This window comes from Amblyomma mixtum, chromosome 7, assembly GCF_055824585.1.
Source record: "Amblyomma mixtum isolate Tamu chromosome 7, ASM5582458v1, whole genome shotgun sequence".
Classification (NCBI taxonomy): Eukaryota; Metazoa; Arthropoda; class Arachnida; order Ixodida; family Ixodidae; genus Amblyomma; species Amblyomma mixtum.
The window spans coordinates 28786169-28799471 of record NC_143018.1 but is presented as its reverse complement, the minus strand read 5'-3'; the positions used below and the strand labels follow the sequence as shown (position 1 = coordinate 28799471).

At 48.0% G+C, this 13303-nt stretch overlaps 1 protein-coding gene across 1 annotated transcript; it reads left to right on the top strand.

The window, feature by feature from the left end:
• The first annotated feature begins 108 nt into the window (after positions 1 to 108).
• mTTF (mitochondrial transcription termination factor) lies at positions 109 to 8955 on the top strand. Its single transcript, XM_089553814.1, has 4 exons — positions 109 to 546; positions 1993 to 2262; positions 6579 to 6851; positions 8654 to 8955. Exons 1-4 carry the CDS (start codon positions 118 to 120, stop codon positions 8918 to 8920), a joined length of 1239 nt encoding a protein of 412 aa, XP_089409940.1. The 5' UTR covers positions 109 to 117; the 3' UTR covers positions 8921 to 8955.
• Positions 8956 to 13303: the final 4348 nt, after the last annotated feature.

Genomic DNA, 13303 nt, shown 5'->3' with positions numbered 1-13303 from the left:
TCTGCATAAATAAATGTTTTTAATAGTTTTAATTATTTATACTGCGTTAAAACTTGAGATTTCAGAATAACACACGCGTCCAATCCAATCCTGAGTGACAGCCGATAACATGCCGGCATGGCGGCGTGCGGGATTGTTTGGTTTCGCTCGCTCGTCATCGGGCGCCGGTGTCCCCGCCGTTTCCCGTTGTCATCTTCGGTAAAGTGCTTACTAACGTCAGGGACGACCCGTGCGTTGGAGCACTGCTGGGTTCCAGAAGCGTGCACAGCATTGCGCTGCCTGCGATTGTGCACGCAAGCTTCGCAACAACAAGATCGCCATGACCCGTTGTGTTCACTGCTGGGCTTCGGGAGCGACTCCGAGTACCGCGCTTGGCGTCGCGAGCACGAGCAGTTGTTGTCCAGCGTGCCCGAACGGCGTATGGTGGCGGTTTGCCGATGGCTGCTGGACAGTCGTCTCGATCCGAGCGCGCTGCGCGACCGGCCTGCTTTGCTCAGGGTCTCGACGACATCCCTGAAACGACGCATGGCCGTCATCGAACGAGAGGTAGGGACTACCCGTGGAAAAGTTGTCACGGTCGCCCGTTTCGCGAATAAGCACACGGACAAACCAAAATACGTAGAAAAGAGCGCCGGAATGGGGTGGTGTTGCACAGCGGGATGTGGTAGGTGGGGTGTTTTCATAGTCAGTAGATAACGGGGATCGTAAGTTCTCTGCAAACTTTATAGTTTAAATCCCAGCTTGGAATACTCTTGGGAGGAACACAAATGTGAAGGAGCGGTTACTTGAAGGCGCAGTTATCACGTCTTCGTCTTCTTGATAGAACGCGCGCTTTCTCTTGAATATCACGAAGAGGCGACAGGTTTACAATAGCACGCCATTCGAGTGATTTCTATGGCGACCGGCGGTTGTAGTACGGCACCTTGTTATTTTAGTCTCAAGTTTGGTCTCAGGGTTGGTTTACATATGTACAGAAAAAAAAAATTCAAATTATATAACCAGCAGTAATTATTGTTCACATGCATGTTTGCTTCCTATGCAGTTGACAGATCAAGCCATGTGTTTTAGATAAGTTGTTATTGGAACCAGCTGATTTCATTATTTTGCACAGTGGTTAAGAATGCTAGGCTGTATTTGTTGTATGGATCAGTGTCACATATATATTAAGCGCCATTTTCTGTTTCATTCCAAAACAAATATTTTTAACCTAAATTACATTCAGACTTCAAGAAAGACAGTTCGTTAGCTTTTCAGGGCTAAATAGCATTGTAAAATTTTGTTACAAAATGTCGTAATGAATGCAAATATCAACATTGAAATGCCTGGACTTGTCAAGGGGACACCGAAGAATCGTGGAATAATCTTTGTTTCGAACATGCACATTAGGCTTGAAATTGCTAAAAAAAATTTATGATTTGGCTGGCGGCAAAATCTGCCTGCATAAAAATGACGGATGATGTGCTACCTTGCTCGCTGTTTCGCGAAGTATTGTTTATCGCGTTCGCTGTATGGTATAAAAGGCACCTTATTTGTGACATGAAGGATGTTAAATATCGCCTAAAACAAAGAAACCGCTGCTAGTTGGAGTACACTCTCAGAGAAAACTAAGTTTGCATGTACACATTTGTAAACAAAGCGCCTTAAAAGGTTAAATTGGTACTTACGTGCACGTTTCCTACTTGCACTTAAATTGAGAAGTTCAAGAACTTGTACTCTTGTACCGTTTTTTTTTTATTGTATTCAATATTGCCTTTGGTCACTTTAGTTTAAGTTTTTCAGCTGTGGATGGACTGTTTTCTGGGCTCAGTCAAACTCCTGCCAGCTACTTTCCAGCTGTGCATGAGTTTCTGAATCGTTTTCTTGAGAAAAGTGAAGTGCGTTAAATGGAATATTGTTCTCGCTGCTCGAGCCTGTATTGCTTCCTTGTCTAATCATATTAAATCTCAGGGAATCAATTCTGGATCGTTATTCCTTTTCTTTCCTGTGGTACAGGCGGAAAGCACAGAGCTGAGTGCGGAGGCCAGGCTGACGCTGCTGTCATACACAGAGTCCCTACTGATGTTTGTGTCCCTAAAGTGGGGTGTGTGTGCGACGCTCAAAGACCGCGTGCACACAATGTGTGAAGCCCTGTCCCTTTCTGAGAAAGAAGGCCTTTTGCTGTTCGCAAAGCTGCCCTGTCTACTCAGCCACGAACCTGGCCGTCTTGAGCGGATGCTCAAATTCCTGAAGGAGTGTGGACTTTCCCGGGACGCTTTGCTCAAGGTCAGGTCCAGCACTGCATTTGCTTTGCAACTCTTGTGACGAAGCAGTGCTATTTCTTGCTCCTGATGTTAAGACCATCTTTTTCTATAAACAGCGTAATTTTTTGATGCATTGCTGCTTATAGATGCTTAATTTTGGGTTTTTTGAGGTTAGCCATCAAGCATTTGCAGGTGGCAAAGGGCATGTTTTGTGTAGTAAATTTAATGAGTTGGTAATGAACATAGAATTGCTCAGAATCTGTTCACTGAGGTGTTAAATGTTGAAAACAAAAAAAAAATATTGTGAGGGGTGGCACAAAGCTGTTAGTTCTCCAATGAAAAACTTTCCTGGTTGATATGGGAGCACTAATATGGGAAGAGCTCTCATCTAAGTTAGTTGCTCTGTACATTTGTTTCGAGGAAGTGTGGATAGTTTTGGAAGCAATGACTTTCTAGCATCTGATAGTTTTGACACTTAGGTGCTCTTATTTATTGACTGTACAGTTTTTGTATTGTCACCATTGCAGTGTCATAAAAGCTGGGTACAGGTTGGGGCATAAAACCCAGAAGGATTGCTGTCAAGCATCAAATCATGTGTGCCCACTTATAGTGTGAGCAGCTTCATGCTTGTGCACATCACCTATGCCACTTTGCTGCAAGTGTAGGAGATGGACTCTGTTGGAAAAAAAAAATAAATAAAAGAAAACAGAAGCGAGACACAGAATTATGAAGGGACACATCAATGTGGGGGCCACCGCGGTGGCTCAGTGATTATGGCGCTCGGCTGCTCAACCGAAAGATGCGGGTTCGATCCCTGCTGGGGTAGTTGAATTTCGATGGCGGCGAAATTCTAGAGGCCCATGTACTATGCGACGTTAGTGCATGTTAAAGATCCTCAGGTGGCCAAAATTTCAGGAGCCCTTCACCACATATGCGTCCCTCATAGCCCGAGTCCCTTTGGGACGTTAAACCCCCGTAAACCTTAAACCAAACAACATTGTGAGCTTTAAAGTTGGTTGCCAGGGGACCTCATATGAGGCCTGTGTCCACGCCATGCGAGTTGCCCAACTAGCTGGCAAGTGGACGGAGCTCTCCGTGAAGCCCAGGCCCATGGACTCTTCGACAAGTAGGAGCCCAGCCTTGAGAACTTTTTATTTTTTGCTTGCTTTAAAATAAAGCTTTCGTGTGTAAGTTTAGGGATTTCATGTTGCATGACCACATTGCAGGTTGTTTACTGTTATGCACAAAAATGTATACATTTCTATTTACATCAGTGTTTTTCTGTGGTGCTAGATCAGACTAATTTTGTTTATTTCAATTGCAAAGACTATACACTAGTTTGAAAAAAATTAGGGGCAACCGCATTTACCTGTTTATCATTTTCCCAAATATTTTTTTCATTCTTCTGGTCCCAGTCAAACTGCTGTTATTTAAATCTCTATTCATATCGGACCTATATTATTTTCACCTTATATGGAGCATGCAAGCTAACCTTCAGATACTTCACTGTATACAAAGAAAAGCTCTTTGAGTGGTATTTGATCATCCCTGGGTCTACCCCAAGAGCTCCCCAACGTCTTGATTGTAATAAACATTCTTCATCTGTACAACTTAAGCCAAGCTCAAAGCTGCTAACAAGACATCAAACAGAACATTTCCGTTTCATCTAATCTGGTGGAACTTGTAATGGTGATACCAGCGTATTCACCTCGTTGGACCAGGTTGTTTTCTATACTTACCCCACGAAATAACTGCAGCACTCAGATGCTCTGTTATTTGCTCTCATTAATTTTGACTACAGTAGCTCACAGTGGCCTTGTAATTCCTTTCTGTTCTAAAGCTAATTTACTGGATTCCCTCAAAAGTTAACTATTGTTTCTTCGTTTGCTACATTCTTAGTGCCTTGTGCACATGATGTGATCGCATCTTTGTCGGTCAACATAGGTCTTGCGAAAACTATGGACAGGTAATTGTACTACAGCTTTAAACTCGCACTATAATGCCTGCACTACTGAATTTGTTTGCTCTATGCCCTAATCTTTTTTTTTTTCTTATGTGACTAGTTGTTTGTGCCATTATTCTTAACTGCCATTGACTGGTTGTATTCATCTGTGTGATTCCCTGTCTCTATCTGTAAGCTCCTTGGTTTTGCTCTTTGTAGTTTAGCTGCTGCAACTATGCCTTTTTACATTTGGCACAGAAGCCATTCAAGCTCCTCAGAACTTTTTCTTCTGGTGTCCTCTATGTTTTTTCCACAGACTGCGACATATTACTAGCGTTAAAATACACACAAAGGACAGAGCAGAAACACAGGACAGACGCTAGTTGATCCACAGACTGCGACATATTACTAGCGTTAAAATACACACAAAGGACAGAGCAGAAACACAAGACAGACGCTAGTTGATCCACAGACTGCGACATATTACTAGCGTTAAAATACACACAAAGGACAGAGCAGAAACACAGGACAGACGCTAGTTGATCCACAGACTGCGACATATTACTAGCGTTAAAATACACACAAAGGACAGAGCAGAAACACAGGACAGACGCTAGTTGATCCACAGACTGCGACATATTACTAGCGTTAAAATACACACAAAGGACAGAGCAGAAACACAGGACAGACGCTAGTTGATCCACAGACTGCGACATATTACTAGCGTTAAAATACACACAAAGGACAGAGCAGAAACACAGGACAGACGCTAGTTGATCCACAGACTGCGACATATTACTAGCGTTAAAATACACACAAAGGACAGAGCAGAAACACAGGACAGACGCTAGTTGATCCACAGACTGCGACATATTACTAGCGTTAAAATACACACAAAGGACAGAGCAGAAACACAGGACAGACGCTAGTTGATCCACAGACTGCGACATATTACTAGCGTTAAAATACACACAAAGGACAGAGCAGAAACACAAGACAGACGCTAGTTGATCCACAGACTGCGACATATTACTAGCGTTAAAATACACACAAAGGACAGAGCAGAAACACAGGACAGACGCTAGTTGATCCACAGACTGCGACATATTACTAGCGTTAAAATACACACAAAGGACAGAGCAGAAACACAGGACAGACGCTAGTTGATCCACAGACTGCGACATATTACTAGCGTTAAAATACACACAAAGGACAGAGCAGAAACACAGGACAGACGCTAGTTGATCCACAGACTGCGACATATTACTAGCGTTAAAATACACACAAAGGACAGAGCAGAAACACAGGACAGACGCTAGTTGATCCACAGACTGCGACATATTACTAGCGTTAAAATACACACAAAGGACAGAGCAGAAACACAGGACAGACGCTAGTTGATCCACAGACTGCGACATATTACTAGCGTTAAAATACACACAAAGGACAGAGCAGAAACACAGGACAGACGCTAGTTGATCCACAGACTGCGACATATTACTAGCGTTAAAATACACACAAAGGACAGAGCAGAATCACAGGACAGACGCTAGTTGATCCACAGACTGCGACATATTACTAGCGTTAAAATACACACAAAGGACAGAGCAGAAACACAGGACAGACGCTAGTTGATCCACAGACTGCGACATATTACTAGCGTTAAAATACACACAAAGGACAGAGCAGAAACACAGGACAGACGCTAGTTGATCCACAGACTGCGACATATTACTAGCGTTAAAATACACACAAAGGACAGAGCAGAAACACAGGACAGACGCTAGTTGATCCACAGACTGCGACATATTACTAGCGTTAAAATACACACAAAGGACAGAGCAGAAACACAGGACAGACGCTAGTTGATCCACAGACTGCGACATATTACTAGCGTTAAAATACACACAAAGAACAGAGCAGAAACACAGGACAGACGCTAGTTGATCCACAGACTGCGACATATTACTAGCGTTAAAATACACGCAAAGGACAGAGCAGAAACACAGGACAGACGCTAGTTGATCCACAGACTGCGACATATTACTAGCGTTAAAATACACACAAAGGACAGAGCAGGAACACGCAGGGCAGACGGTAGAGAGCAGAAACACATAGGACAGACGCTAGCGTCTATTCTGTTTGTTTCTGCTCTCTGTCGTTTGTGTGCATTTTAACGCTACTAATATGTCGCAGTCTGTGGATCAAAAGCACCAACTAGCCCAACTTTATTCTTTAGTAAAGACTGATTGATTGCTACTGAACTGATATTCGATTCGATATTGGAAGACATTTTACCTTCATATTCATATTTGATTCATATTCGAAAATTTCAATATTCCCACGCCTCTACTTTTGCGCAGTGTGGTCACCGTACCCACGTCTGTGTATTGCAGGACCCATGGGTGTTCCGGCACAGCGAGTCCCTGATGGCGTCAAGGGCGAAACGTTGCCGGGCGCTGGGCGTGCCGGTGCGCACGTGGCTGCTTCGGTGCCCCGAGGAAGTGCTCGAGCGCCACCTGCACCTATGGCGGGCCTCAAAGCGGGCGCTGGGCACCCACCCAGACACACCAGAATACCTGGCCGACAGGCTGCACTGCACCCACCTCGAGGAGCTGGTGCGCCGCCATCCGCGGCTGCTCAGCATCCGACCACCAAAACTCAAGGAGGTGAGTGGCTTGTGTGCAAACTTAAAGGTGCAGTGAAGAGGAATCTGAACTCATCTTTTTGCCGCGGGAACTCAATCTACACGTTCCGAGCATTCTTAGAAACTTCGATCTATTGCCCTGTGTGGCCGATTTCCCCAATTAAATCGAATTAACGTCCGGCTCCCGCCTTTTTTTTTTTTAATTCTCCCCTGTACGGTGGGCGGAGTCGACCAACGCGTGGAGTGCCTTTCACCCAGTTCCGTGGCAGCTTGCCGCTCTGCCATCGGCGGAGTAATACGTAGTAGTCCGTAGAAGCAAATTGTCCGTGCGTATTTTTATTTCTGCGGGCTTATTTTGCGGCTATATTATCTGCGAATGAAACTATTTATTCACTGAAACCTAAAAAAACAAAATAAAGCGAAAGCAAAGCCTCCACGGAGCTGGCTGAAAGCACTCCACGCATTGGTCGACTCCGCCCACCGTACGAGGGAGAATTCGAAAAAAAATGTGGGAGCCGGACGTTAATTCGGTTTAATTAGGGAAATCGGCCACACAGGGCCCTAAATCAATGTTTCTAAGAATGCTCAGAACGTGTAGATCGAGTTCCCGCGGTAAAAAGACGAGTTCAGATTCCTCTTCAGTGCACCTTTAATGAAAAGATAAGACAGTTAGGACATGTGCTGTTAAGACATTGGAAAAAGGTATCCGTGTCGCACCTGATCTGTCATCTTTTCTTGAAGTCTGCTCTTTACCTTTAATACTGAAAAAAATTATGCTCCCCCAGGTTTTTGCATTGATGTATGTACAGTTGCGTATTTAGGGCATACTTGACTCACGAAACTACGGTAGACTGAATCGAAATTTTGTCTCTGCCATCAGCAGTTCATGTAAACTGTCTTCAATTTAAGAGGGAAGTAAGCATGAAGTACGTTAGTGGATGGCTTTTGCTGCATCTGTGAGCAGCACAGGAGACAGAACAACTGCACATGACTTCTGTACCCAGACCACCTTTGTAGAGAAGAGTGAATGAAGCATTTTTACAGTCCACACCCGAGTTGTCAGCAGTGCCAGTTGTAGAGTCTAGCACGTGGCTGATATGATGCGCGGCTGGAGAATGGGTTGAACATTCGGCAGTAGAACTGCCCAGCTCACCCATTAGGAATGAACATAAAGAAGAGAAAGCGTTATTATTGTGGGGCTTGAGAACAAGGCCAGTAGATGTGTTCTGCTAGGATAACAAGCAGCTATGTGGCAGGAACTTTGAGGGTAATGAAAAGGGTTGAACTTAAGTTGGCGATATTGCAGGAAGCTATGTGAAGTTCGGGATATTACAGAAAGCTATGGGAAGTAAAATTATTGGCATAATGTTCACTGGAAGAGCGTAGATGGGGCCAGGGGAATACACGTGAGGTAATGGTGTCGTAGCTGAGATTAAGAACAAACAGGCAAATGCAGGGCAGGCATATAATGCGAAAGGAAGATAATAAGGGGTAGCTGGGAGTCAGGCGGGCAGACGAGGTTAAGAAGTTTCCAAGGATAAGGTGGTTGCAGCTGGCACTAGGACAGGATTACCTAAATAAAGACCCATGGCCTTTGCCCTTCAGTGGACTGATGATGATGATTATGATGATGACTCACTACAGACTTCGCAGTCCTGGCAGTCCAGGTCAGTGAATAACAAGGCAGATACAAAAGTACCAGTATGGATGCAGGTGTCTTGACGTACTCGCATTCGCAGTGGTAAATGGTAGCGTGCATGCACTGTTTGTTGAATATGGGATGACGAGACTGAAAGCCGCGGTCTTTGTACACGTGTGGCGCAGGTGCTGGACCTGCTGTTCTCCAGCGGCTACAGCGCCGAGCAAGTGTGCCAGTGCCCGCGCGTGCTAAGCTCGAGCGTCAGCAAGCTGCGAAGGCGACTGCAGTGGCTGGCCGCCCGCCATGCACCTCTACCGTCACTCTACACACTCGGCCTGCCTGAGAAGGCCTTCGAGCGTAACTTCCGCAAGCTCGTCGGCGACCACCACTACCATCATGAAGGGGAGCCATTGCCCTTGCCCCTGCCCGAAGACCGCGCCGAACCTGAATAAATTGCTCTGGACTTTCCTGTCCTTCCTTTTTTCCAGTTTCGGCGTTTCTGGTGCCGTGAATCAACTGCATTTTGTTGCATTAACTAGTGAGAAACCAACCGTGTCCTCTGGCGCTGTGGTGCTACAAAGGGCAGGGGGTACGATGGTGAGCTTTGCTAGGATGCTGGCAGATAAGGTGTAGCTGTATCGCGGGGATGGAGGGAGGGGTGGTGACCGGGGCCAGCGGTTGGTCTAAGAACATTGACTGGGGCGGCAACGCCGCATGTGCTTATCATTCAAGCGTTCATGTTTTAAGTGTCCAGGTTGTGATTAAAATGAGGTTTCCCTACATTTCTGAGCTTTTCCAAAAACGAGTTGCTGTGCATATTGATACAATTGCATTTACACGACAATCAGGAAATGTTAGAACTTCTTGCCAGTTCTGACTGCTAATTCATCCAGTGGCTGAAACATTATGCATTAATTGTCACAATGTGTTCGATATTTTTTAAAACAGTAATTGGTGGTTTGTCTGGACCTTTTTGCTGGAAATATATGAATGTTTTCACTAAGTTTTTCCATGTGGAGTTATACAGTGTATACGAACTTTGCACTTGAGCATCTGCCTCGTTTATATATGGGAGCTGCTGATGCTCGGTGGGCTCAGTGCGGGAGCATCGATGGCCTTGGGTACAGTATCCTTGGTAACTGCAGGGTACCCACCGGTTTTCCTATGGATAGATAATTTCCCCTGGCCTGTTGCCTGCGGCCTCTGTGGGGTGCAGTGCTTTAAAAAATTCCTCGAAAATTATGCTTTCTCATTAATTCGTCGCAGTAGCGCAGCAGGCCTGGCTTTTGCGATTTGCGTTTAAATGAAGAGACCACCAACACCTGATTGAGCACGTTTGAATGGCTCCTCTGCCAGCAACGTTACCAGCTTGACGGCAACTTCACGGCCGTGTGAGCCACGCTAGTAACGTGATGTGTTGTGCCAACTGATGGTCACGCGCCTTTTGGCTAAATTGTCATAGTGCCATTAAGTACAAAAAAAATTTGTTCAAAAAACATCAAAGGTGATTACGTAAGTACTCAAATGGCTTCCTTTCCCCCTGCATTATCCGTGAATGTCCGTGGATCACGGAAATCCAAAGCACACACCAGCAAGACTACTATTTGCGTGCTTTCTCGGCCCGTGAACGACAGCGTTCTAAATTAAGAAGATGCTTTTTATTTATTTATTTTGGGCATACTGCAGTCCATGTAGGCCCACGAAGGAGAGGCTTCAGCCATTCTACATAATAACACAATGCAAAGGACTGGGAATGGGAACGCAAACGATCCATTTCATTCACGAGATCCGGGAACAAAAGCATTCTGTGGGGACGGCAGTTCCGCTCTACTGCTACACAGGGTGAAACTATGCACTTGTTGGTGATGATCAAAATTATTATTGTTATTATTATATGCAAAGTGCTGTTTGCAGCGGCGTTGACAACGCGACGTCTCGGACGTCATGCTGGAACAACAAGCATAGCTTCCATATGCTGCAAGTGCGGGAGGGTGGCGACACGAGGACTAAAAAAAAAAACTCGCCGGCAGGTCACTATACTTTGCAACGAGAGATTCAGCGACAGCTGGGCAGTATTGTATGCGAATACAATATTGCTTATTCTATTTGCCTTCTCCTCTGGTGGAGCGTCTACGTATTGCGCCATTATGCAGCCAAGCATGATTCACAGTGATGGGATCTCCGCGCGTTGCAGCGGCGTCATATGCGCGACGTCACCGCATGCTGAACAATTGGCGTGGCGCGGTTCGCTGTCTCTTTCTTTCCTCTTTGCGCTCCGTGCTCAACGAGGTGTGGACGAGCGGCGCCCTCCATGAGGCCTGGCAAACTGCTGTTTGTGATAAAGATGAAGTGTGGAAGGTGCGCTGCACGCACTCGCGCGCACGGTGTACCATCCCCAAGCTAATGGGCTCGTGGAACGATTCAATCGAGTGCTTAAGTCCTATATTCAGCTGGCTCTGTGCGAGCGACGCGACCTACGTACAGCGATTGTGGACTACCTCGGTGTCTACCGCTGTACGCCTCATGCCACGACAGGGCTTGCACCAGCTGTCCTACTTCATGGCCGGTTGCCCCGCACAAGACTGAACGTCGTAGGACTGCCGGATCAGTGCTTCTCAACGGATCCGACAAAAGCGCTTAAGCTTTTGCGGCAGAGGCTTCAGGAGAAGCAAGCGCAGTACAAGCTTATGCGGACCAGCGGAGTGGCGCCAAGTGTCGTCACTTTCAGATTGGCCAGTACGTGCGTGTTCGCAAGCCCACTGTGCGAGGCAAACTGTCAGCTCGCCGTTTTCGGAGCCTCGGAAGGTTGTGGAGCAGCGTGGACCTGCATCTTATCTGCTGGATGATGGGCGAGTGTGGATCTCGTCCAAGTTTTCTGCGGTTCGCCCAGAAGTAGTTCAGCAGCAACTGTCCTCCCCAGCTCCAGCGGCCCTTTTCGCTGATATTTCGCCGCCTATCGACGGCAACAGAATGCCGCCGCCCAGTCCACAGTGCGGAACCGTGGTCCAGGGTTCTTCTTCGGACGCGCCTTCAATTCATCTGATGCCAGCCGCTCAAGTTAGCTACCCGGGCCCTTCAGCGCACCTGGTTTCGCAGCCTCAATCGCAATCGGCAGCCGCTCCTCAACCCTCGTGTAGTACATCCACAGCGGCAACTGTGGCTTCACTTCCTGCGCCGCCTCGCCGAAGTACTCGCAAAAAGAAGCGGCCCGCATGGTTCAAAGACTATGACATCCGCTAGACATTTTTTTTTTTAAGTGCGGCGGAAATGTGATAAAGATGAAGTGTGGAAGGTGCGCTGCACGCACTCGCGCGCACGGGAGTCGAGAAGACGACGAAGTAGGAGAATACAGATCGGCTCGACCGTATGCTACGTGTACTGTTTCATTGCTAATTATCATTACTATGATACAACACTGTTGTGGTGCCCATCCTGAAACGGGGCCAGCAGAAGAAGCTGCTTAGCTCCTACCGGCCAATCTCCCTCGCCTCGGCCGCTGGGAAAACGATGGAGGCCATGGCCCTTCGCAGGCTCGAATGGATTGTATCCACCTGCGACGCTCTCTCGCCACAGCAGAGTGGTTTTCGCCGCCTACGCTGCACAGCCGACTGCCTCTCTGACGTCGTCGCCACACTCGAACAGGCCCGCGCCTGCGGAGAGGCGCGGGCTTCTTCGTCCTCCTCGACGTCAAGAGCGCCTTCGACTTCGTGCCACACTGGACCATCACCGACGCTCTCGCAGCCCTCGGCATCAGTGGAAGGCTCTACACTATACCTTCGCTCCTTCCTCGAGTGCCGCCGCATGTGTGTGCGAGTGAATAACTCCACCAGCTCCCAACACCCTCTTCCATGTGGCGTGCCTCAAGGTAGTGTGCTCAGCCCCTTCCTTTTTAATGTCGTCCTCGCGCAGCTCCCAAACTGTATTCCGCCACGCGCACGAAACTGCGTCCGCATTGCAATTTACGCGGATGGCATCGCCGTATTCGCGCGCTCCCCAACCCGCCATGGGCGCTCAGCTCGCATCAAAATTCAGGCTACCCTGAATGCAATTGCGAGCTATCTACAGGGCATAGGCCTCACACTCTCCCCGGGGAAAAGTGAGGCGCTCATGGTGCACCCAAACAATGCAGCGGCGCAAAAACGAACGGCCTCACTCACCCTGAATGGCACCCAGCTCCCCTACCACATGGTGTCATTGATGAGGCCCTATGCCTCCTGGGCGTCACCGGCCGGCTCCTGGAGTTCATCCGGGCCTTCCTACGGGGCCGCACCTTCCGGGTCCGAGTTGGCGGCCAGCTGAGCTCTCCCCGTCCCGTCCTGAAGGGGGTCCCCCAGGGCTCAGTCCTGAACCCTCAGCTCTTCAACCTGGCCATGGCCGGGCTACCAGCTGCCCTCACGACCACGTCCTCCCACAAGGTGCAGTGCTCAATCTATGCGGACGACGTGGAGCTCTGGGTGAGAGGGGCACCCAAGAGGATCCGGTCGATGCGCACCGCCCTCCAGAGAGCCCTGGACACCTCAAGGACGTACCTGGAGTCCTTCGGCCTCACCGGGTCCTCTACCAAGACCGAGGCCCTCCTTTATCATCCAAAGGGTCTCCGGGCACGCATCAACACCCTGAGGCTTGATGGGACCCGACTCATATGGAAGGACCAGGTGCGTCACCTAGGCCTCCAAATTGACCGCCGCCTCTCATGGATCCCAGCCACAAAGGCCCTCCTGCCTCTACTGCGGCGGGTCGGCAGGGCAGTCCAACAGCTCCTTGCCAGGGGTCACGGCTGCTCCCCTTCCTGGGCCCTCCGCCTCTACCATGCTGCTGCCACTTCCCTAGAGACA